The sequence below is a fragment of the Carya illinoinensis genome, chromosome 1 (genome assembly GCF_018687715.1).
Source record: "Carya illinoinensis cultivar Pawnee chromosome 1, C.illinoinensisPawnee_v1, whole genome shotgun sequence".
Taxonomy (NCBI): Eukaryota; Viridiplantae; Streptophyta; class Magnoliopsida; order Fagales; family Juglandaceae; genus Carya; species Carya illinoinensis.
Window position 1 is genome coordinate 22,803,470 of NC_056752.1, and position 24,268 is coordinate 22,827,737.

The window sequence follows — 24,268 nt, forward strand, 5'->3', positions numbered from 1 at the left end:
AGTGGTTAAGAGTATATGAGTGTATAATTGAGTGATTAATAGCATGTAGAATTTATTTAATCAAGTGATTAAACACTTAATTAAAACTAGACACTTAATCAAAACTAGGTGATTTCGAGTTTGGAAATCAAGTTTAAGGTTTCGATTAGGGCTGTGCATCCGGGTTCCGACCCTGGAAACTGGGTATACCCAAATCGGAACCCGGACTGGGTAATCCCGGATCAGATCCGGACCGAAACCCGGATGAATCCGGGTTTTGTAAAAACCGGATTCCGGGTTCCGGATTGAACTTGGTTTTTTTTTTTTTCCCTCTCTGAGGCTTTAAAAGCATAATTATTTTTTAAATAAAAACCTATATTATATTAAAGATTTTTTTAAGAAAAATCAATGTTAAAAAGCATAATTATCTTTATGTAAAAGCCTATATTTATTATAGAAATTTAAAAAAAAAATTGAAAATCATACTTTTTTTTAAAAAAGCCTATATTTATATGAAAATATTGAGAAGCATGATTATCCTATATTTTAAAATATTAAAAAAAGTGATGAAAATCATAATTTTCGTCCAAGCCATATATTATATAAAAAAATTTTTAACTCATTAAAAAGCATAATACTAACATTTTCCAGAATAATAAAAATATATAAAAATGAAAAAATAAAATGCATCCAATCCACTACATATTACATTATTTTATTATTTACACATTACATTATAATACAAAATACAAAACTACAAAATATAAATTACAAAATAAATCCAGGAAGTAGCAACTTCGAGGGATCTGATTGAGAGAGATCTTGCACAATTTGTATGCAAAGAAAGTTAGTAGTCTTTAGAGGCTTTAATTGCATAGTATTAATTATCTAATTTACTACTAATAAGATTACCACTCCTTGAAGCTGATGAGGTTGTTGTGATGGATTTGATATTTGCCCATATCTTAGTAGTTGGCATCAATATCATCATTATCTTACTTCTTAATTAGTAAATATCATCTTATAAATAATCATAAATAAGGTATACAGGCTGCATAGGAAAGTATTCTATTGATGGAAACTCTTGCCCTTAAAAGTCTGCCTAGTTCACCAGATCTACACAAAACAGAACAAAACTAGCACAGCCATAAAAACCCCATCCGACAGGTTCCAAACCAAAACAAAATGTAGAACAAAATAAGCAAACCCATACAGAGATTATGCCATCCAATCAACTCAACAGTGCACTTAACAAGTTGGCATTTACCACAACTTCAAATGAAGCAAAGCACATCCAACCAACGGCTCTTAACAAGTAACAATTTGGCATTTGAGTCTCAGAATTACATGCAACTTCAACTATGTAATGGTCTATTACGATATTAGACATCAAGGTAAAAAGGTGTATCACTCACAAGGCAAAATGCCAAAAACCTTTTGAGAATTACAAAAGCACCAATGGATATAGAACAATGAGCATCAATACCTCAAAGCAATGTAGCAAACATTATATATACAATACCTTTCAGCAAGGCTTTAAGCTTAAATACTTCTAAACCCCAAAAGAAAACAGTCATTGAGAGACTTTTTTATTTATTTTTACAACAGTATACTCCATTGGAAGCAAAGTTACCAATGATAGAGGACTATATATGTAGACAGACGTAAGAAGATAAAAATTCAAGTCTTGAAATCCATAATGATAGATTTGGAAGATAGTGCATGGAAGATGCCCATTCAAAAGACTCGTGGATACTGATATCATATATAGAGAACAATGTCAGCCATCAATAACACACCATCCACATCACTATTCAAGCCATAGTGCCTTATAGAACCATGAAGAAGTCCTAGACGTGAAGCCACACCCTACATGAAAAATTAGAGAATTAATTCACAATCCACAGAGAATACTATTTATATTTAATGCAAACTTCATTAGAAGCCCAAAGAGGCACAACCTAAGTACACACTACACATGATGTATATAAAGGCTACACCCAAGTAAAAAGGAGGAGAAAAGAAGCAAAATTACTAGAAATCTAATAGGCTGGAAAATATTGTTCAGAACATTAAAAAGCTTGATGCCCCCAATTATATTTATAAAATGATATATCTTGGTGAAGGATCAGTGCATAAACTTTTACCAACACACCCCTTTCACACCTAACTGCAACAACACATTAAATAAGTGTTTAAACAATTGATTGTACTCAACAGTGATCATAAAAATAATACAGAAATGTAAGAACCACTCACCTTAAGCACATAACCTAGTTTTTGTAAATTCTTCATCACTGTAATCAACATCAAGGACTCTGGATTTTTCTTCACGTTTTCTAAAATCTATCAAACTAAGAGCATATACTTTATACCCATGTTTAACAAAATAACAAAAAAAAAAAAAACCCCAAAACTAACACAGAATGTCGTAGCACAAATCTTAGCTGAACAAAAGCTACACAAGCCGTAGCATTTCATCATCGTCATTCCAAGGTATCTGATGACGCGAGATAGAGAGGGTGAGAAGAGAGAGAGATCGAGGGTGAGAAGAAATATCAGCAAATAGCTTTTTCTTTTCGTAATAAAACAAACCCAAATCGGAAAAATCGTAGAGAACAAACCTTGGTTCACGAGGATGAGGCGATTTCGCGTGAAAAAGAGGCCTAAGCAGAGTGCTGTGGGTATCTGTCAGGACTCTGCCGACGTGAGGAACCCACTTGAAGAGAGCTACCTCGTCGTCTTCTACGCACTATGGACTGCGGAATCACGTAGGGTTTTTTCGGAGGGAGAATAACGAGCAGAGTGCTATCACAGAGAGAGAGAGAGAGAGAGAGAGAGAGAGAGAGAGAGAGAGAGAGAGAGAGAGAGAGAGAGAGAGAGAGAGAGAGAGAGAGAGAGAGAGAGAGAGAGAGGACGGGGAGACGGCAGAAACCCTAGTATTAAGAAGATGAATATCGGGTTAGGTTTATACTGAAGGGTTTTTTTTTCAACATATATAAACCCGGGTACCGGATTGTAAATCCGGAACCCGGTTTCCTTACCCACAACCGGACCGCATAGGTCTGGATATTATAATCCGAGTTAAATCCGGGCCGAAACCTGTAACCGGAATCCGGTTATCCGAGTTCCAGACCGGGCCGGAAAAAAATCCGGCCTAGATGAACAGTCTTAGTTTCGGTCATCACATGTGATTTAGGATTTTGGTCGAATTCTAATAATTTGGGGCTTTCATTAGGATTGAAACTCTCTTTTGGTTGACTAAATAGTATTTTGGTTGGTCGGAATAGCATTTGGCTTAGGTGCAATATCACATGGCTTGATTTACTATCCATTTTATCACACTTCAATTTCCATGTGACATGTATCCTAATACTATTCATATCAGTGGTTAGGATTGTATCATGCATCCAACAAAAAGTAATCCTATTAATTTTAAGTGGATTTGGACATTTTACATAGAGATTTGACAATTGTATAAACCAGTTGCCATATGATACTCTGTAGGGTATTACTATTCAAAAAAAATTGTGAAATATTTTATTACATCATAAAATTCTAAATATTCATGCGAGTTTAATGGTATAATTTATTTTACGAAATTCTACTCCTAAATGCCTTAATTAAATAAAAAGTCACTCCTTGCTACTATTTATTAGGAAACGAGAAATATATTATTGCACGAAAAAATTCCAAATATTCAAACGAGTTTAGTGATGCAATTTGTTTAGTAAACTTATACCTCGAAGTGCCTTAATCTACCACAATGGATCTAGTCCAACTATGCTTATAGATTAGAACCTAGTCCGTTGCTCGATTCATGAAATTTTTTTCAGGATTTCAAGATATTTTCTAAGGTCTAAATATCGAAAAATTTAGCAGTCATAAAGACATTTTACAAAGTAAACCTATAAACTGATATTAAAAATGTTAATTTAGTATTAAAAATGTTGGCATTGAAATGAAGACGTTAAACAAGTCATACTAGATTATGATTTTCAAGAGCTCTCTTTAAATTTTAGAATACAATTCAGAAAGAGATAAATATAGTATATGAATTTAATAATATTTAATTCTTAAAATATACATAGAATTTAATATGAATTTGATATATACACATGTATATACATATGAGCAACAATAAATATAGTAAGTAATGAGATTGTTACAAAGTTAAATTCGAGAAGTGTTAGATCTACATACAAATCTTATAAAAGGAATAGGGGTGTAAAAAAAATTTGGTGAACCAGTAAATTGTACCAAACTGGTGGGATTGGCCCGGTCCTGAGTTTGGTTCAGTCTAATACTGGTTTTATTTTTCTTAAAACCAGTCAAAATGAGTCCGGTTTCGATTTTTCTTTTTCTAAAACCGGACCGGATCTGTTTTTATATATATTTTTTAATTTTTTCTATTGTATATAATTTTTATATATAATATATAATTATATATAAAATAGTTTTATATTATATGATAAATTACTAATTAATATAATATTAAATTTTAAAATCTTATATTATTTTATTTATTGTATTAATAGGTATAATAATATTATATAGCTCATATTAATAGTTATACTAATACCATATCATTATATATTATAATATACTATAACATATCACTATAGTCTATAATACAATTATAATATCCTACAATATATTATCACTATAGTATTATATACTATAATATACTATATTATATAATATATAATATAGTATATTAAAACCAGAAAACCGGATTAGAAATCAGTAAAATTAGAGTACAGATTTAAGAGGATAACTAGTACATAATTGATTTTAAAAAATATAAAACTGGTACATATCGATTCAGTCTTAAATTTTGTCTAAAACCAGATTAGACCGAACCGGTTAAAACCCAAAATAGAAAATTGACGGAACTTAACATAATATGTTTGATCGATATATTATGTGATAAAAGGAGTTTTATAATATAACAAATTACCTTAGTGTATAAATCTTTTTTATATAAGATTTCTGTATAGACGAAACATATATTAATTCTAAAACATGAAAGGAATAAGAAGGCTCTACATATCAAGGAATATGAAAATTGTGGGTTCCCCGTGTCTTGGTGACAAATGTCAGCATTCCAAAATCTCTCAAAGATGCAATGTTTCAATATACAAAATTAAGAATATAAGATAAAAGAAAGTTAATCATTGAATCAAGAGGAATATCATGAGTTGATTGGAGTTGCCGGAGGACATACATATAATGCCACTTCTTTAATTGAATTGGGCTTATTGTTGGCAAAGGCACACTGGATGGACGTGAAAATACACATTAAAAGATAAAAGATATTTGTAATTGTAAATTGTATAAATATCGCATAATTATTTTTAAAAAAATAAATAAAACATGAAATCTAATTAAAAAAATTAATTTTTTAATAACAGATTCTACGCTTTTTCAAAATGATTACGTGGCGTTCATGCACTTTACGATTATATATATAATTATTATTAATTTTTTTTTAAAAAGGCACAATTCCACACACTCTCTCTCGCCCACTTTGCTGACACTAAGATCTTTATGCCCACACCCCCACATGCCCATTTCCAAGAACTAGTACAATAGCTTTCTCGCAAACTTGATCATGTTGTTCGTGCATATGCATGGAAAAAGTCTAGAGGCAAAGGAAAAGCAAAAAGGTCTCGTCCAAAAAATTACTTCCACTCTCACTACTAAATCATTTAAATTGTGGGTGGTCCTTTTTTTTGAGATGGACAGGGAAAACCAACTCTCGTTATCTCTTTATTGGAAAGAGATTCCTCATGTTTCCCTAGGTTGATCCTTTACTTCCTTGTTAATTTTATTTTTGTCTTATAGTAGAATTTAGTTCCATTTTCCGTTTTGAACGCAAGAAAATGAGATGAGATATAAAAGTTATAAGCGTTTGAGTTGCAACTTTGAAAGATGTTAATCATTCTCTTAACTATTTTTATTATGAGAAATAATTTGGAAAGTTGGCAAAATATATTAACAAAAGAAAAAAAATTTTGATAATTATTTACGAGAAATATTCGTAATTCTCTACTATCATTTTTTCTATATATATCACTGAAATGATTTGGAAAAATATAAAATGTCAATTTCTTCTTAAGCATATTTCCTTATTCGGGGCGTGAGGTAGCAAGTTGCAGAGTGTGAAAATGAAAAGAAGAAAAGAGAAATTGATTACTTTAAGACAAAAAATAAAAAAATAAAAAAAACAAAGAAAAGAATGATGAGTTCTGGTTCAGGACATACTCCACCTTCCAACGTGAAAACCCTCCTTCTCATTGTTTGTCTCTCTGTTTTTTTCCCTATGGTTCGAGAAAATACAATAGTCCGTTTCACGTAGAGCTCCCTTCAGTCTCATACTTGTATATATAGTTTTGCAACTTCTGTACGCTTATCTTTCTCTCTGGCCTAATCTTGGAGTTTTCAATTGGTTTTTACGTGGATTCTTGGTAATTCGTGGCGGGAGAGTGAAATTGGCGGGAACCAACGATCGGTTTTGAGGTTCTAAGAATTGGGTTCTGCTGGGATTTGGGTTTGGAGTTGAACTTGAGATTTCAGTGTGTATTTTTTTAGTGGATTCCATGGCTAATCCGTCTGGAAACCATCAAGAGGCATCGTCGTCTTCGTTCAACGGCCACGTGGCCGCAGGTGGGAACATGAGCAACGGGAATTCAGGTGCGCCGCCGGACAACCAGTCCATGAAGCACAACCCGGGAATCTCCTTGGACTGGACCGCGGACGAGCAGGCCACGCTCGAAGAAGGGCTCGCAAAGTAAGTAGAGAGTAACGATTTAAGTTATTCTGTTGTATTATTCGAGGTTGTTTTGTAGGTTTACTGCAATTGGGTTTTAAGAATTTTGCTTGCTTTTGGGTTTATCGGTTGTAATTCGTGTTTTTATTAGCTTTTTTCAGATTATAGTAGCTGTTGTTCAATTGGGTATTGAGGATTTGGAATGAATGGTGGTTTGTGAGTGGTAATTTGGCTTCTTGTTGAGCTATATACTTCTATGAGGTTTGGTAGGTTTGACTCAATTGAGTTTTGAGAAATTTGATTAACTTTTTGGTTATGATTGATGGTTCTGCTTTTCTTTGGGTTATTTGAGGTTCTTTTATGTGTATTCAGTTGGTCTATGCGATCTAGGATGGATTTCAGGTTCTCTCCGAGTTTTAAAAATATATCATTGCTTTAGTTTTCAAGGACTACGAGTGTATTTGGTTTATGTAGTTCGAAATTTTACCAGTTGGAGGTTTGACGTTCATTCTTGGATAGTTGGTCAGTTTGAGAATTATAAATTGTAATTTTTCCCATCTTATGAAGTTTTTGTGGGTTCTTTTAAAGGTTGCGTTGCTAAAAGGCTCCTAGTGTTTTTTTCCTCAAAACAGAAAACTTGAAATTTTAAACTAGGAAATTTGTTAGAAAACTAAGATTTCCAGTCTGCATGTTAATAGTTCTGCATGCTGAACCATCAAAGTTTTACTGGTTCTGTCATCTTCCATTGTTTCCTTGTTTTATTTTAATAGAGCGACTTTCGAGTTTCAAAGTTTGAAATTTTTCAGCTAAATTTTATTTTCAGTGTTTCTTTTTGTGGTTATTAACACTCTATGTATGTGAGAGTTTGAAAAGTTTGATTTGGGTATTTTAAGTGCGAATTATATATAGAGGGGGAATGCAGATGAAAAGCTTTGCATCCGCCTTTGATGATATGACATTTTGGTATGTTTTGCTTAGAAAAATTGTTCTGAAATGGTTGATGGTTGATTGGTTGACTTTTTCCTTGTGTCTTTCTTGGACTCGGAAATCCTACAACATCAACTAGAATTTTTATTCACTTTTCGCGAGTATTGTAATGGGGGAATTTGTTGCTTTGAATGATCATCTTGATTGGGTATCTAATTTCTATCTCATTGGTCTTCTCAGATCCCAAGAAATTACTTTCTACTAATGACAATTACTTCTGTTGCTGTATATGTTCCTAATCTTCATCGGGGGGATTTATGCATTACTAAACTGATAGAAACACTATTGCCCAGGCATGCTGGACAATTACAAAAGAAAAAAATGAAACAGAAAAATATGTCTTGCTCTTTTGTTCCAACCTGTTAGACGTGTAGAACTTAAGATCTGACCATCGGGTATTTAACTTTGTTTCTTTTCTCTTTTTCTTCTCCTCCCTTTCCAATGCATATATATATATATAATAAGTGGTGTTTTTAGTTGCACCAAGTTACTAGATGTCGAGATTTGAAAGATTTCCTATTGCCTTTTAGTATTCTATGTATCCCACTTTTAATCTGATTTCAGTTTTTTTCATTTCTTTTGTTGCAAAAATACAATTTGCCGAATCCTAAAGTTTTTGATTTAATATAATTTTCTGTACAATCTGTTCCCAATACTGCTGATTGAACTACTGACTTATGTCATTCTACTCGGCTTTCTTGGACTTGGAAATCCTACAACATCGACAAGAATTTTTATTTTGATGCTCTAATTGGAAGAAAATAGTGTGATCAATAGGAAGTGCCTCTCCTACATAGAGTTCTCATCCCTCCTTTGCTAGCCACCTACACATGGCTGGATTTGGAGGGATAGGAAACTTCTTTAATGAGTTTTCTTGTTATGCACAATTTATCAATCAGCTAATAGATAAAATAGATAGATACCAGAGGGTATAATGGTGAATTTTTGAGTTTATTCCTCTATGTTCTCATATAAACATTGTGAAAGAAGGGCAGAATATTTGTACACCATCCCTTTCCTGTGTTCTTCCTAGGGATGCATTTATACTTTCTTCTTCTATTTCTTCTATCCTCCTGAATATAGTGTCAATATCTCTGTTGAAGTCAAATTAAAGTTTCACATGCAGTTTTGAATTAGAGATCTTGAATCTACATGGTACCTCCTTTCTTATGATTGCAACCTTAAAAATGTTGATGCTGGAAGTAGAGTTCTATTATTTTTATGTATGACTTTTTTATTGTTTGATTGTAGGCTTGAGAAAACTGATGTTAAATACATGTAATGACTATTTAATTTTTATTTATTTTGTGTCTAGAATTACAGTTTTGTAGCTTTAAAGGGAATGAGTTGCTTGAAATGGTATTTCTCTTACCTTTATGTGTGGAATTACAGTTTTTTTTCTTTTCTTTTTTTAATCTCAATTAGGAACTGACTCTTTGGTTTTTAATTTATTTTACATATCAATTTCTATTTCATGCATGATTTTCTTCATTCAAATGATATGGTATTTGCCTTGCAGCTTTTGTTCAGAATCAAACATAATACGCTATGCAAAGATAGCTATGAAACTGCCAAATAAGTCGGTTCGGGATGTGGCATTGCGTTGTCGATGGATGACTGTAAGCTCTATTATTCTTCTGGCTCACTTCTTATATCAATAATCATCAAATTAGTCCTACAATTTAATGTGCTATGCTTTAGTTAAATACCCCGAGTGGTCAAGATCACGGAGGAGATGGTTTATGCATCCATAGGGGATTAGTCTCCAGAAACAAGCGTTGGGAATACCTGGGGAAGATTGAAAATATGGATAGGCATACTTTTTTTGCAGTTGGTTCTATGAAATGTGGTAGATGTGATGGACTTTTTATTACAGCATGGAGATTTCATCTAGTTCATCTTCAAATTGTGTGCACACATGCTATCTCACATGTGGACAATCTTTTGTGGGTGATTGACCAAGAGTTTGGGCCTTTCTCCAACTGAAATGCTCAAACCAATCAGGGAGTGTTTTGGTTGGCTTTAATGTCCGTCATAATGGTTTCGGGCATACTAGTTTATTGTAATTTGGTCTATCCTATTTAGGGTTTAGTGTAAAGTTTGGATTGTTTGGATCTAAGGGCCAAAATTAGGTTTTGTTAGAGTTTACTAATAAGTAGTGGGTCGTGACTCTTCCTGCTTTCTGAAGCTTGGGGCAGTAAGAAGTTTCTTGGATCCCACCCATCATTACCCAGGGAAGTACTAGCCTTATTTGTGCTATATGCCAAAGGACTAGTCAGGTTAGGTTTGGAGCTTCCTGCATGCTTATATTGCATCTTGAATAAAATTTATGTTGCATATAAAGAAAGGTACGATGTGGTCACTTTGACAAGATGGAAAACTGCAGGTTAATGGCATAGAGCAAAATAGGAACTTGCTGAAATCATTTTTCTATAATTCCTTGAAGGTACCATGAAAAGTAGCATTTTTTGGATGGAAAAATACTTTCTCTAGTTCAATAGTTTACAATTTTATGAAAATGGGTAAAATTTGTGTGGATTGGAGTTCTATAATTCCTTGAAGGTACTATATAAGAAGTAGCATTTTTCGGATGGACGACTACTTTCTCTATAATTTTCAACAGTTGACAATTTTATGAAAATGGGTAAAATTTGTATGGATTAGGGTCCTGTGCAAAAATTGCGGTGATACAGGAATTCATCCCATCGTACATCATGAGGTGGCAAAGCAAATTGTGGTCATTAGCATTGTCTATATTTGGGATGCATCAGCTGGTGTTGGAAGGCTTGATAGGTTGGAAAGGTAGGTCTGGTTGTGAACCGAGTGGTGTGATTTTAGGTGCAGTCTCACTCTGTATTATGTGGACATTTTAGCAAGACAATGGCATAGAGCTTAATGGGAACTTGGTTAGATAAATTTTTGATCATTTCTGTGAGTGATTTGGGTTTTAGTCAGTATTTATTTCTTTTCATTCGTGGGTGTCTTGAATTTTATTGCTTTTTAAATTTTTATTTGTAACCTGTCGAGAGGACGCTACTCTATGCTTGTTCTCTTTTTGTTTGATAGAAAGCCTGAGTTTCATATGAAGAAACAAGGTAACTGTATTTTATGGTTACCTTGCTTTTGTTCTGATTGATTCTTTTTGTTTCCCAGAAAAAAGAGAATAGCAAGAGAAGGAAGGATGAACATAATTTAACAAGGAAAAACAAAGAAAAAAAGGTACGTTTTGCAGTTATTTTGCGGTTCTTTTTTATTTTTCTTTTGGATGATATTTTGGGAATTACTTGTGCGAGCTTTTTAGTTTGTCTACATCTGAACGTTTGGCAAATGTGTTTTTGATTCATTTTTGTTAATTCCCTTGATGAATTGGTCCATTTATATGTAGGGGTGTAAATAATTCGGTCTAGACCTGCAAAACTGACCAGACCGGACCAAATTATGGACTAGTCGGTCTCAGTCCCAAAATATGTGGATTGATGACATTCCGTCTACAAATTTTGGACTGGACGGGACCGAATTGGATTGAACTCCTATATATATATTTAAAAATTTAATATATTATTTTTATATAATAATTATATAAGTTAATGATGTAATTTTCATCTAATTTATTATCATTGACCATATAAAATATAAAATAATATATGTTATCACTTAATAATAAATCATAAATCATGTGATAATTTATGTCATATGTAACTAATTAATACATCATACATTCATACATACTCTACTATTTACAATTAATTAAAATAATTAGGTAATTTTTTTTAAAATACCTAAGTTGCAAGCAAGCATGAATAATCTATGTACAATAAAATTATTTGATATTCATTAACCATATATAAAATGTATGACATTACTAATAATTATGCATACTAAAGAGTAAAGTCTAAGTTAGTAAGTAGTAATTATCAACATCATAAATATAGTTATGGTAAAATATTTTTTTAACGAGTTAGTTACATAATCCACATCAATAATTCACTTATTTTTAATTTAGTAATTTAAATAATTTTTATTAATTTATTTGAAAAAAAAAAGATAAAAAATAATAATTATAAAATAATTATGCCAGATCGAGTGGACCGACCGGATCGATAGATACCGGTCTGGTCCCTATGGATGTTCGGTTTGGGGAAAATGATGGACCATACCAGACTAGACCAGACCAATTTACAACCCAAGTTATATGTATCAAATCATCTACACTTCATCCAGCATGCATAGGTGATGCTCTTGTATATGTCCTGTGTATATGGGCTATTGCCTATCCTTATAATCAATAAAATTTTGTTTACCAATAAAAAAACTTATAATGTTCATCCCTTGAAGAGGGAGATAGAACCCTACGTTGGGAGGTTGATAAATAGTTGCGGTTGTGTTAGCAATGCCACTCCATTTTGTGCCACATTAGATAGATTATTTAATGATGTTAATCTTTGGTGACATTCATGCGATGATGTTCAAGTATTTAGATTGTTCAAGGGAAGGCCTATAACCATAGTTTTCAATTCCATTCTATTCTGGACGGAATTTTCTGTTTCGGTGTAGTATCTGGTACAATATACCTCCTCATTTCGTTTTGTTTCAAATTCCGGCCCGTTTCGATTATTCTAGCCATTCCCGGCGGAAATGACATTCTGGGCCCTATTTTGTTCCAGACTATTTTAATGGCATTTTTATATTTGGATGGTATTTTTAAAAATTTTAAATCTAAATGGTATTTAATTAATTCTAAAATTTTAAAGGTATTTATATCATTGCAATTATTTTGTAACTTTAAATATGTCGCCTCATACTCATCATTATTTTTAATAATTTCTATTCTCTTTTATTTTTGTCTTTGCTCTTTTTGTGTCTCAACTCAAGTTTGTGATTTTTTTAATAATATTATTTGACACCAATATCTCTAGCTTTTTTTTTAATATTTTCAACATATATTCATTTTATAAAGAATTAATTCTTCCACACACACACACTTACATATACATTTATTTATTCTATTAGTTATTAGTTTACATATACATATAATATATATATACACACACATACATAGTTAATCCCGAAACAGTTATTCGGAATGCACCAATGCCAAAATATTCCATTCTAGTGCTTCAACCGGAATAATCACTAGAACGGAATTAAAAATATTGCTTGCAATGTACCAAGGAAGGCCCAAGCAACCTCTAGGCCTATCTTCCAAAAGAACTAGTCAATTATACAATTAGAATCCCTTGAAATCATTGTTTTTTTTTTTTGATAGGTAAGAGATAAATATTATTGATATGAATGAAAAAGGCATAAGCCATGTACACCGGAAGTGTATAGAAGGACACCTAAATACATTCTAACTGCGCTGAATTAAAGACAAAAAATCATGAGCGTTGTCCCCATTGTAAAGTGCAAGAACTTCTCCGTCATAAGCATAGTGGGATATCATTGACCACTTGTACTCATTCACTGTGGGGTATCACTGTCTCCCCCTTTAAATTCTGCACGTCCTCTTCGGGCCATTCCATCATTGGTGTCATGGCTCAAGTCCTACACTTTTGGTTAGGATTGACTCTAATACCATATGTCACAATCCATAGAGAGCTCAAGCCACATTTGGGCTCGTACTCCAAAAGGACTAGTTAATGATATAATTAGGGCCCCTTAAAATCATTATAAAGAGCAAAACTTCTCCCTATCTAGCATTGTGAGATCTCATTCACCATCTATGTTGTGTTTAGAAAACATGCTCTCTCTTTTTTAACCAGCCTTAGAATTATAATGCTTTCCACGCCACGTGAATGACATGAGGCTTGAGAGTCGAGAGTCCTGGTCTTATTTATGGTGCACATTTTGATCTTTGTTCCCTTATCTTGTGAAATAGTGTTTAATGTATCATGGTGCAATGTTTTAGTTTTACATTTCTCTTGATTGCCTGTTCTTTCAGCCACCATATGCTCCATGATTGTATTTTCTATATTCTTTTTTAGGAAAGAGTCAATGATTCTTCAGCTAAGTCATCTTCCTTTGTGGCACGACCCATTGTTCCCCCATACACTCCACCAACGATGGATAATGATGATGGCATCTCATTCAAAGGTCAGTTCTTTGGTTGTTTTTTTATAAGTTTCCAATGCAGCGGCATGGCATCATTTGCTTATTCCTGGGTGCTTTTGTTGCATTTAAGAAAAACTCATTTCTTTAGTTTACCTCACTCAAGTTGCATCTCATTCAAACAAGTGGCTTCCCCATTCTGTCACGGTTGTTTGATTTAACCTAAAAAATTGTAACTATTAGCAGCATTTAATTAAGATTTTCAGTTTCATTCTGGAATGTTAATCATATGACTATTGCATTTTATTTGCTGGTATTTGTATCCTACAATCAATATCAGGCTTGAATCAATGTCTTTGCACACATTTGCGACTAAACTGGGAGTTCTATCATGTCTAGGCTTGGTTTTCCGTATGAAACTTTGATGATTACTGACTGAATAACACTTGTTTTCTGTACATAATATATGTATCGTAATTCTAAGTTTCCAGCAGATGAACCTTTTTCGCTTTTCAAAGTTATGCAAAATCACTACTAAATAACTTATTTAAAAGAATTGATGTCGTGGCATTGATGTGGTCTTATTATGTTGGTGACATTATATTGCTGGTTGTACTTAGGAATCAGTGCTTATAATATAAAATACAAAGTACACTCCTTCTAATTTGAGTGGGTATGTGTAGGGCTGCAAACGAACTGAATCAAGTCAAATTCGAACAAGGGTACTCGAGCTCGATTAACATGTTTACTTGCTCGAACTCGAATAAAACTCGAATATCCTTGCTCGAATTCAGCTCATTAACCTTTAATGTTGTTCGAATTCAAGTCGAGCTCGACTAAAAATAAACAAATGACTCGAGCTTGAACTTGATTTTTTATTTTGAAATTTCTAATCGTATCCTTTGATTAATAAAAAAAAAATTTGAAATTAAAAAAAAAAAAAAAAACTCAAACCATTTAACTATTCAACCAAATAATTTTGACTCAAAGTTTTTATGGTGTAACCTTTTCTACAAAAATAACTTATAGTTATAAATTAAAAGAATAATACACAAGATAAATGTAATCAAATAAACTACTTAATACATATAGATAATATAATAAATCAATAGTTGTAGTTGTATGATATATTATTATACAAATTATCCTATACACATTTGGGAAATATAACATATCTATATTAAATATGGTAAACTATAAATAAATTAGTAATGTATAATCAAGTATATAAAATATAACTAACATATAATATATATAACACATACATATATAAAACATATTACGAGCTTCAAAATGAGCTCAAACGAATCAAGCCTAGCTTATACGAGTTTTGTTCCAGAGTCGAGCCGAGTTTATATGAGTTTTGCTCGTTTAATATTCGAACATATATTAGTGTTTACGAACATCTCATTTATTAAATGAACTGAGTTCAAACTGAGTATATACATGAGCCGAACTCGAACTGTTCATGAGCTACTCTGTTCATTTGCAGCCCTAGGTATGTGTGTACGTGCATGTGCATCTGTGTGTTTACATCTATGTATGCGAAGTAGTTTAGTTGGTCTTGAACCATCTTTACGTCAACGGGCCTATCAGGCTAAACAATTAACCATTGTACCTGACCTGGCTGAAAGTTCTGATCTGACTTGAGTTGAAATGACCGACCTGAAACAAAATGGGTCGAAAATGGAAATTTCCGTTGCGTTTCCGATTGTGGGTCGGTTTGGTTCAGGTAATTACCCCATGCCTGAACGTGGCTGTCATCCCAATATTCTTCCATCATCACGACTCCCCTCCCCTCACCACATACTAATTTATTTAATCAAGGTTGTCACAATCTCACAGACCCTAGCTAGCTATATATCTCTCTGCACTTGGTTGGACGATATTCATGACAGACACTCACCTCGAAGCAATTTTTGCCCAACTTTTGATTTCAGGCCATCACACAACCCTTTAATGTCTTTTATCTGCTACTCCAGAGTCCACACGTATGTATCCCTTTTTGTCTTATGTATATTATGTGGCTTGCTCCAAACTGTGAGATTAGATATGGAAGAAGTGGTTAAACGGTGAGGATCATAATTACTTATGGGAGTAGTGAGGCATGCATGCAGGTAGAACATGCTTTGAGGTACAACTTCCTTTTATTTTGTTTATTGGTTGTCAGAATCAAGACAAAAGCAGGTTCCAAGCAAAAAATCCTACAATTGTACATTGATATGTCACAAATCAAAGCAGAGAGAGAGTTAAAATCGGAAATTCCACTAGACCATGCCAGTTACCAAGGAAAATCAAAACTGCGGAAAAACCTGATTTTTCGAAATTATATTCAGCTTCTGAAATTCGGTTAATATGTTCGGTCTGGAATTATTTATTCGAAAGTGTGCTTTTCGGGTTGGGTTGGAATAGTGGCTTTTCAGGCCGAGTGAACAGTCCTTCTGGCCTGTACAGGACTGGCTGTTTGATCTTGTCATACTGCAAACTTACCTTTTTCTCATACTGGTATGGTTATTGGACCATTCTTGTTTGGCCCGTAAATAAAAGCGTTTCTTTTTGGTTAGTGTCCAAAAAGTTTCATAGATAGATTGACTTGAATGTTGAGTCTTTAAGCATTTGGCATGCCAATTAATCAGAGAGAATGTCCGAAAGCAATGTTTTAACATGCTTTAGTGCGCTCACTAATTCTTTTATTTAAAAAAAATGGTTTCAAGAAGAGATTTTTTCTTTCAACAAACAAAACCTCTTTAACAAATGTATAGAGTCTCTCTCCTTTAGGCAAGTATGTTTTGGTGCAGAGTTCGTTTTCTTTGCAGCGTAAAAAAAGCCTTAAGCAAAGTTTAATTCTGCTGTTTGCAGCTATTGGTGGTGTGACAGGAGATCTTCTGGAGCAAAATGCACAGGCCTTACATCAAATTTCATTAAACCTTACAGCTATGCAGGTGAATAAGAAATTACCATATGGATTGATTCTAATTATTACATTAGTTTGGGACACGTCTTAAAGTCAAGAATGCTGCTACAGATTTTTCATAAATCATTGATGAAAAAAATCGGCAGCCCTCTCTTGTAAACATTGATTTTGCTTGCTGCTATATTAATTTCTATGCATGAATGCACAGAATGCTTATGTTTAGATGGGTTGGTGGATCATAGATAATCTAGCTGCAATTACACTTTTTTACGCTACACCATGATTTTTGCTCCGAACTTGTAATTTACCTATTGTATCTCCCAAACGCCAACCCTCAAGCTTTTGACCTCATTTATTATTTAAAAAAAAAAAAGGTTTGTTTTAGGTGCAAAAATTGAATACCCATTAGTTGACATACTACTAATAGAGGTTCTTGTAAGAATTTACTTTCTGAAAAGTAATGGCTAATCTTAATGTACCTGTCCATTTTTAACTCCACACAACAGTTCAGTTTATAAACGCCTGATAGAATTTATTTTAACTTTGTCTAAGATCATCTGTGATTGTATCAAATCTATTTTACTGCAATATTTTAATAATCATAAATACCACGATTAAAAGAGTGGATTTTTTTGTTATTAATCTCATGTATTCTTTGTGATTACCTAAATGACTTGGCTGTATTTTCATTTGTATTCAGCTACGGGAGAACACGAGTCTCTTCTGTCAAACTCGCGATAACATCCACAAAATAATGAATGAGTACGTTGCAGACCATGCTTAGTAGTGCTTTCTATTATTGCTCTGGTATTATCTTTTGCTTTTACAGTGGTGCTAGCGTTAGTTTATATGAATGTATACTTTTCTTTCTGCATGTGTGAATATATAGTCTAGATCACAATAACTATAGAGAACAACTATTCTATAGATTTTGGTTCATGTTTTGTACATTGATTTAAATTGCCCGATCAACCATTTGCATTTGTACTGGTGACCTGCATGTTGTTGGCCTTCTATAATCCGGGTGCACCAAAATCGCCTTGATAACTTTGGAACACATTTATCTGATGCATCATTATGTAATACTTTTTTATAAGTAGCTAGCTCTACTTGTAGCTGTTGAGAAAAAAGTTTTTTAATGGAAAATCAAATTACCTAAAATTATACTACAATAGAAGGTTTGGGGGACCCAAACAAACTCTCCAAACAAAGGCAGAAAAAACATCCAAAACAAACGGAAAATGGAACCTGATGGTCCTGGTTCCATATGTTCACTGGTGTTGGGGCTGTCAATAAGGATCCCTTTTCTGCATCTATTGATAAGAGAAGTACATGCTAATGGCTCCTGGCAAAAGAGGCCTTTTGTCTCACACAAAAGAGACAAAAGAGTGGAACGGGTGAGATCTGGACCTCTAAAGGCGCATACAAGCCACAGAAAGAGACGGTGTGTGAGCCACACGTATTACTGATATGGTGACTGGGGATAGGCTACGAGGGAATCGAGGGCTGCAAGTCTAGTAGGGGCATGTGTAGGGTGGCTGTGGTAAGAAAGGGCCAGCTTGCGATTGTCGGCAAAGGACTTCATCATCAGCGAAGGACTTCCAGCTTACACATATATCTTTGATATGGGCCAGCAATGCATGAATTTTCTGAATTTATCTTTGATATGGATTTGGTGGATTTACCACTTGTTGGTGGTAAGCATACTTGGTCTAATAATCGGTCGTGGTCTCGTTTAGACAGATTTTTGGTGTCCCCCTCATGTGAGGTACATTACCCTACAATGATGCAGAAAAGAATTGATAGAGTTTGCTCAGACCATTTCCCCATTGTTCTAGATTGTGGAGGCATTCAAGAGGGTAAACGATACTTTAAGTTTGAAAATATGTGGCTGAAAGTTGAGGGTTTTGTGGATAAAGTGAGGTCGTGGTGGACTTCGTACTCATTTGAGGGTTCACCAAGCTTCATATTGGCTGGGAAATTGAAAGCCTTGAAGGGGGACTTGAAGAGGTGGAATGCAGAAGTTTTTGGGCTTATTAATGATCAAAAAAGGTCTCTTATGGAGGAGTTAAAGGATTTGGAGGAAAGGGAGGTGAGCGCCTCTTTCAGAAGAAGACTCTCGCAAGAAATTAGCTACCTCTTCGGAATTGGAAAGGGTGTTACTAATGGAGGAAATTTCATGGAAACAAAAGTCAAGAGCCCTTTGGCTGAAGGAAGGAGACCGTTGTACGAAATTTTTTCATCAGGTGGCTAATTCACACAGTAGTAATAATGCTATCGATGTGCTTCAGGTTGAGGGCCAAGTTTTTTCCAATCATGTGGATATTAAGAACCACATTGTTAACTATTATGAAGCATTACTCACGTAAAAATTCATGTGGCGGCCCAAATTGGATGGTATGCACTTTGAGAATATTGATCATGCTAGCTCTGAGTGGCTGGAGAGACCTTTTGAAGCTAATGAGGTTCTTCGGGTGCTTTGTGGGATGGCTAAGGACAAAACACCGGGGCCGGATGGGTTCTCAATGGCCTTCTATTATGAGTATTGGGATGTGCTAGGGGAGGATATTATGAAGGTCTTCTAGGAGCTATACACTTTTGGTAAATTTGAAAAAAGTCTTAACGCATCCTTCATTGCTCTAATCCCTAAGAAAGTTGGGGCAATGGAGATGAAGGGCTTTAGACCGATCAGCCTCATTAATGGGATATACAAGATTCTTGCGAAGGTGTTGGCCAATCACATGAGCAAGGTTTTGATTAGTATTATAACAAAACCCCAAAACGCGTTTGTAAAGGGGAGACAAATTCTGGATTCAGTGTTGATTGCCAATGAATGTTTGGATTGTAGACTCAAGGGAGTAAACCAGGTCTCTTGTGTAAGCTGGACATGGAGAAGGCCTATGGCCATGTAAATTGGGATTTTTTGTGCTATTTACTTGCGAGATGTGGTTTTGGGGAGAGATGGTTATCTTGGATTCGGCATTGTATAACTATGATCCGCTATTCGGTTTTGGTGAATGGAACACCGGAGGGATTCTTTACCAGCTCCAGTGGATTAAGACAAGGGGATCCCCTATCCCCTTTATTGTTTGTAATTGTTGTGGATGCTTTGAGTCGCATGTTGAGTGCAGCTGTTAGTAGAGGTTTTATTGCTGGTTTCTCGGTGGGAGGGATTACTATATCGCACCTTTTATTTGCTGATGACACACTGCTGTTTTGTGAGCTGGACGGTATTCATATGCAGTATTTGAAAGCTGTTTTGCTTTGTTTTGAAGCGGTTTCAGGTCTGAAGGTAAACCTTTCGAAGTCTGAAATGGTCCCTGTGGGTAGTGTGAACAATATTCAAGGATTGGCATCTATTTTGGGCTGTCAGATTTGTTCACTGCCTTTGCAATATCTTGGTCTTCCATTGGGGGCAGTGTTCAAGACCAAATCTATCTGGGATGGAGTGGTAGAAAAAATTGAAAGAAGATTGGCTGGATGGAAATGGTTATATCTGTCCAAGGGTGGTAAATGGACTCTCATTAAGGGTACACTATCTAACCTCCCCACGTATTTTCTTTCCTTATGTCCGATACCTGCAAGTGTGGCTTCTCGTATTGAGAAAACTTTTTGTAATTTTCTTTGGGGAGGAATGGGGGATGAATCTAAAATCCATCTTGTGGGTTGGGATAAAGTTTGTTCTCCAATTTGATGGGGAGGATTGGGGGTGCGTAATGTAAGGGTTTTCAACAAAGCATTATTGGGGAAATGGTTGTGGAGGTATCATAGTGAAGGAGGGGGTTTGTGGAGAGAAGTGATAGAGTCTAAGTATGGAAGTCTTCGGGGGGGTTGGTGCTCTAATGAAGTCAAGGGTGCACATGGAGTGGGATTGTGGAAAAACATAAGAGCTGGTTGGGACAGATTTTCTCAAATTTTCAGAGTTACAATTGGCAGCGGCAACAATGTTTTATTTTGGCATGATGTTTGGTGCGGGGACATGGCTCTTAAGCAGGTGTTTCCTATGCTGTACCAAATTGCATGTGATAAAGATGCTGTTGTGGCTGATTTATTGATATGCTTTAATGGTGCTGTTCATTGGAATGTGAGATTTTCAAGGGCGGCTCAAGAGTGGGAGCTGGACATGTTTTCTGGTTTTTTTGACTCATTATATGTTATATCATTTGGAAATGAGATGAGGGATAGGCTGTCGTGGAATCGAAGTGGAAATAAAAAATTCTCAGTGGGGTCCTTTTATTCGGCTCTCTTAGGTTTATACCATGGTCATAGTTATCCTTGGAAGGCTATTTGGAAGTGCAAGGTACCTTCCAGAATTGCATTCTTTGTCTGGACAGCATCTATTGGGCGGATTCTTACCTTGGATAACTTGAGAAAACATGGGTTCATTATTTCAGATTGGTGTTATATGTTTAGGTGTGATGGGGAATCAGTTGATCATCTCTTGTTACACTGTGAAGTGGCCCAGTGTTTATGGTATGAAGTTTTTAATAGGGATAGGGGTGGCATGGGTCATGCCTAGAAGTGTTTGGGATCTTATGTGCTGTTGGAAAGGTATTTGGGGAAATGCTCTCATTGCTTCTGTGTGGAGAATGATACCTCACTGCATTATGTGGTGTATGTGGTTGGAGAGAAACAAGAGGTGTTTCGAAGATATGGAGCACCCCATGGCTGAACTGAAACGTTTTTTCTACAGTACACTGCTTTTCTAGGCTTCAGCCATTATTTGTAACACAGATGATCTCCATACTTTGCTTGTAACTCTCACTAGTACTTAGTTGTAACCTGGCATGTTCTTTGTATACCTCTAGTGTACTCAGGCTATGCCTCTTTTATTAATAAAACTTACTTTTACCTATCAAAAAAAAAAAAAGAAAGAAAGAAAGGGCCAGTTCTAGCCTCCTACAAATAGTAAGGAGAAAAATTGCCAATAAAATAGAAACATAAAAAAGAACCCAGACTAAGCCCAGAGAAGGCTAGATCTTCAAAACAAGTTGAGAGAGGCTGAAAAGATGGCAATGGGGGGCAGCACGTGGAGGCCATACATTGGTGATTCTGCCTGAAAAGGGTGGGCCCGGTGGATCTTAGAGTGACGGTTCTTTTGTTGGTGCATGTGTTGGACGACCTTTAGTGTAGCGCCAAAGTTTGTGCCTCTAATGACTGGGATGCAAGGTTAGAAAACCATGAAATGGAGAGAAAAAAAACTAAAGAAAGAGACACAAGAGGATTCTTCCCTTGGGTGGGCTTCCTCCAAGATGCCATGGGAGGGAGAGAGCATATTTGTGTAGAAAAAAAAGGGGAGTGAGAGTTGTGAGAGAGGATTGGTTTGTTGGGAAAATGTTTTCACTTTTCATATTATTGCACTATTATACTTTACATATAGAAGGATGGAAAAGTAAATCCTGTAATTGTGTGAAAACCTGCTCAAAATCGAGGTCATATGGTATCTTTCTTTTTTCTTTTGTTTTTTATTTTTGTTGTCTTGAGCAAATTTTATACACGAATGAAATGCACAGTGCCTGTTCACTATCGAGGTTAATTGTGTTTATTGCAGAATACAGTTTTTAAATGACAAGATTAGAGCTTTATTCATGCATGCATTGTCACAAAGATTCTTGTTCTCCATGTGTAGATTATGGCCTAGGTCTCTAATTGTTTCCATTCCTGTCCCATTCCAGGAATATATATTAGTTGGTTAGAATATATGTTCTATAAAATGGAAGATTGACTTAAATACGCAGTTGAAAGAGCTATGCCAATCAATTTTCTGGTAGAATCATTTAACATTTATAAATGCTCCTCCTTTGGTTTATTTTCTATGTAGCTTGAGCTTGAATGACACGCCAGAAGTAATGAAGCAAATGCCACCACTTCCAGTGAAGTTGAATGAAGAGCTAGCTAACTCCATCCTTCCTCTCACAAACCTTCCAATGCAACAATGATCAGCCTTATCCTTACCTAGGTTTTGGATCTATCCCCCAGGCCTATTACACAGCCTCTCAATCGAATGATGGTCCTGCCTCAACTGGGATCTTTCAATGAAATCCTGACATCCAAACAAGGAAAATACTTCTCTACCAAATTGGCCATTGTGGTCCCAATTCAAGTATTGTCTGACCCAATTGTTGTGTGCAGAAAGGCAGTATTTATTTGTCTTTGTTTAATGTTCTTATTTGGTTCTATATATTATTTTGGATGGTTGGACTGTCACTTGGGCTTTTAGAAATTAGGGAATAAGGATTCTTTTGTTATCTTTTGGTAAAAACTAGGGATGAAGGGTAAAAATTTGTATCATTTTGGATGTTTTTATGATGATGTAATTAGTTCTTTTAGTTTCATACAGCTATTTCAGTGTGATGGTAATGACCTGTGACCTTGTGGTACTCTGGAAAGCTTGAGTGTGTTAGGTTGCAAGTTACCCTTGTAACCATCTGGTTTTGCTTTCTTGAGACTCTTTCTACCTTTTCCGTCAGCAGTTTTACTGGCCTTTCAAGGGTTAGTCTGATGGGAGGAATTGAGTCAGTTTGAAGAGTTTTGGAGACCAAGCAGACCCAGAGTCTACAAGTTTAGACTCAGGACCTCAGGTCAGGTCGACCCATTGGTTCACCCATCCATCTAGTGTTACTTCATGCATCTTTATACATTGGTATATAACTATTTGATACATATTGTATATTGATATGTACGTGATACATGGAAAGGAGCTTATAAATATTTCTATATACAATGTTAATCATAATACAGGTAAGTGCATAATTATGGCATATATCTTTAGAGGTTGGAGAAGTTCTGAAATTCCAAGGAATCAGACGTTGAGTAAGAAATGCAAAATCAAGAGTGGTAATGTTATGTTGTGTAAGAGTGATGACAGCAATTGGAACTTTATGTGAGTTGTGACTTTATATGGGGAGTAGTTTGGTTGATTTATCTGGTTGAAAGAGGCTCATATTTTGAGTTGAGATGACTAGTTTCTGAATTATAGGATTAGAGTGCTAAAGAAGACATGCACAAAATGGCGTCTACAAGAAGCACATCATATGACTCTTTTCTACTCTTAATTTTGGTGCTATGCTGCTATGCACAAAGATTCCAGAAAATTTCGATTTGTCTTCTTCTACTTGATTAGTTTGATAGATTCTTTGTTTTGGTGTCAGTACAATCGTCTCTCCCTCCTCTCTCTTTTCTAATTATTGATATTATTATTATACCTTCTTTAGCCCTTTCGGCTGCCTAACACTTTCCTGTCTATTCCAATTCCATTAGCAACACTTTCCCATGTATCTCTACAATATTCATTGGGACAGTATTTTAGAATTTTGTGAATGGTAGTAAAATAATTTGAGTTAAGATGTTTTATTGAGTTTTTAACTTTGTTTAAAGATGTCTACCAAGTTGTTCTGAAGTGCTCAAATGATGATGACCATTTGAATGGGATCAATAAAACTTTCATCTCTATTATTCAGAAGAAAAAATGGGTATAGAAGAATCTAATTTCAAGCTTATTAGCTTATGTAATGTTGTTTATAAGATGGTAGCAAAAGTGATAGCTAAATAGGCTGAAATTAGTCACG

The 24,268-nt window shown here is 34.8% G+C and overlaps 1 protein-coding gene across 1 annotated transcript; it reads left to right on the forward strand.

Annotated features, from left to right (window-relative positions):
• The first annotated feature begins 6,160 nt into the window (after positions 1-6,160).
• Positions 6,161-23,060, forward strand: LOC122313610. The gene is made up of 7 exons (XM_043128760.1): positions 6,161-6,772; positions 9,258-9,357; positions 10,892-10,957; positions 13,723-13,831; positions 16,646-16,728; positions 17,401-17,462; positions 22,522-23,060. The coding sequence occupies exons 1-7, from the start codon at positions 6,582-6,584 to the stop codon at positions 22,637-22,639; spliced, it is 729 nt and encodes a 242-aa protein (XP_042984694.1). The 5' UTR covers positions 6,161-6,581; the 3' UTR covers positions 22,640-23,060.
• The last annotated feature ends 1,208 nt before the right edge of the window (positions 23,061-24,268 follow it).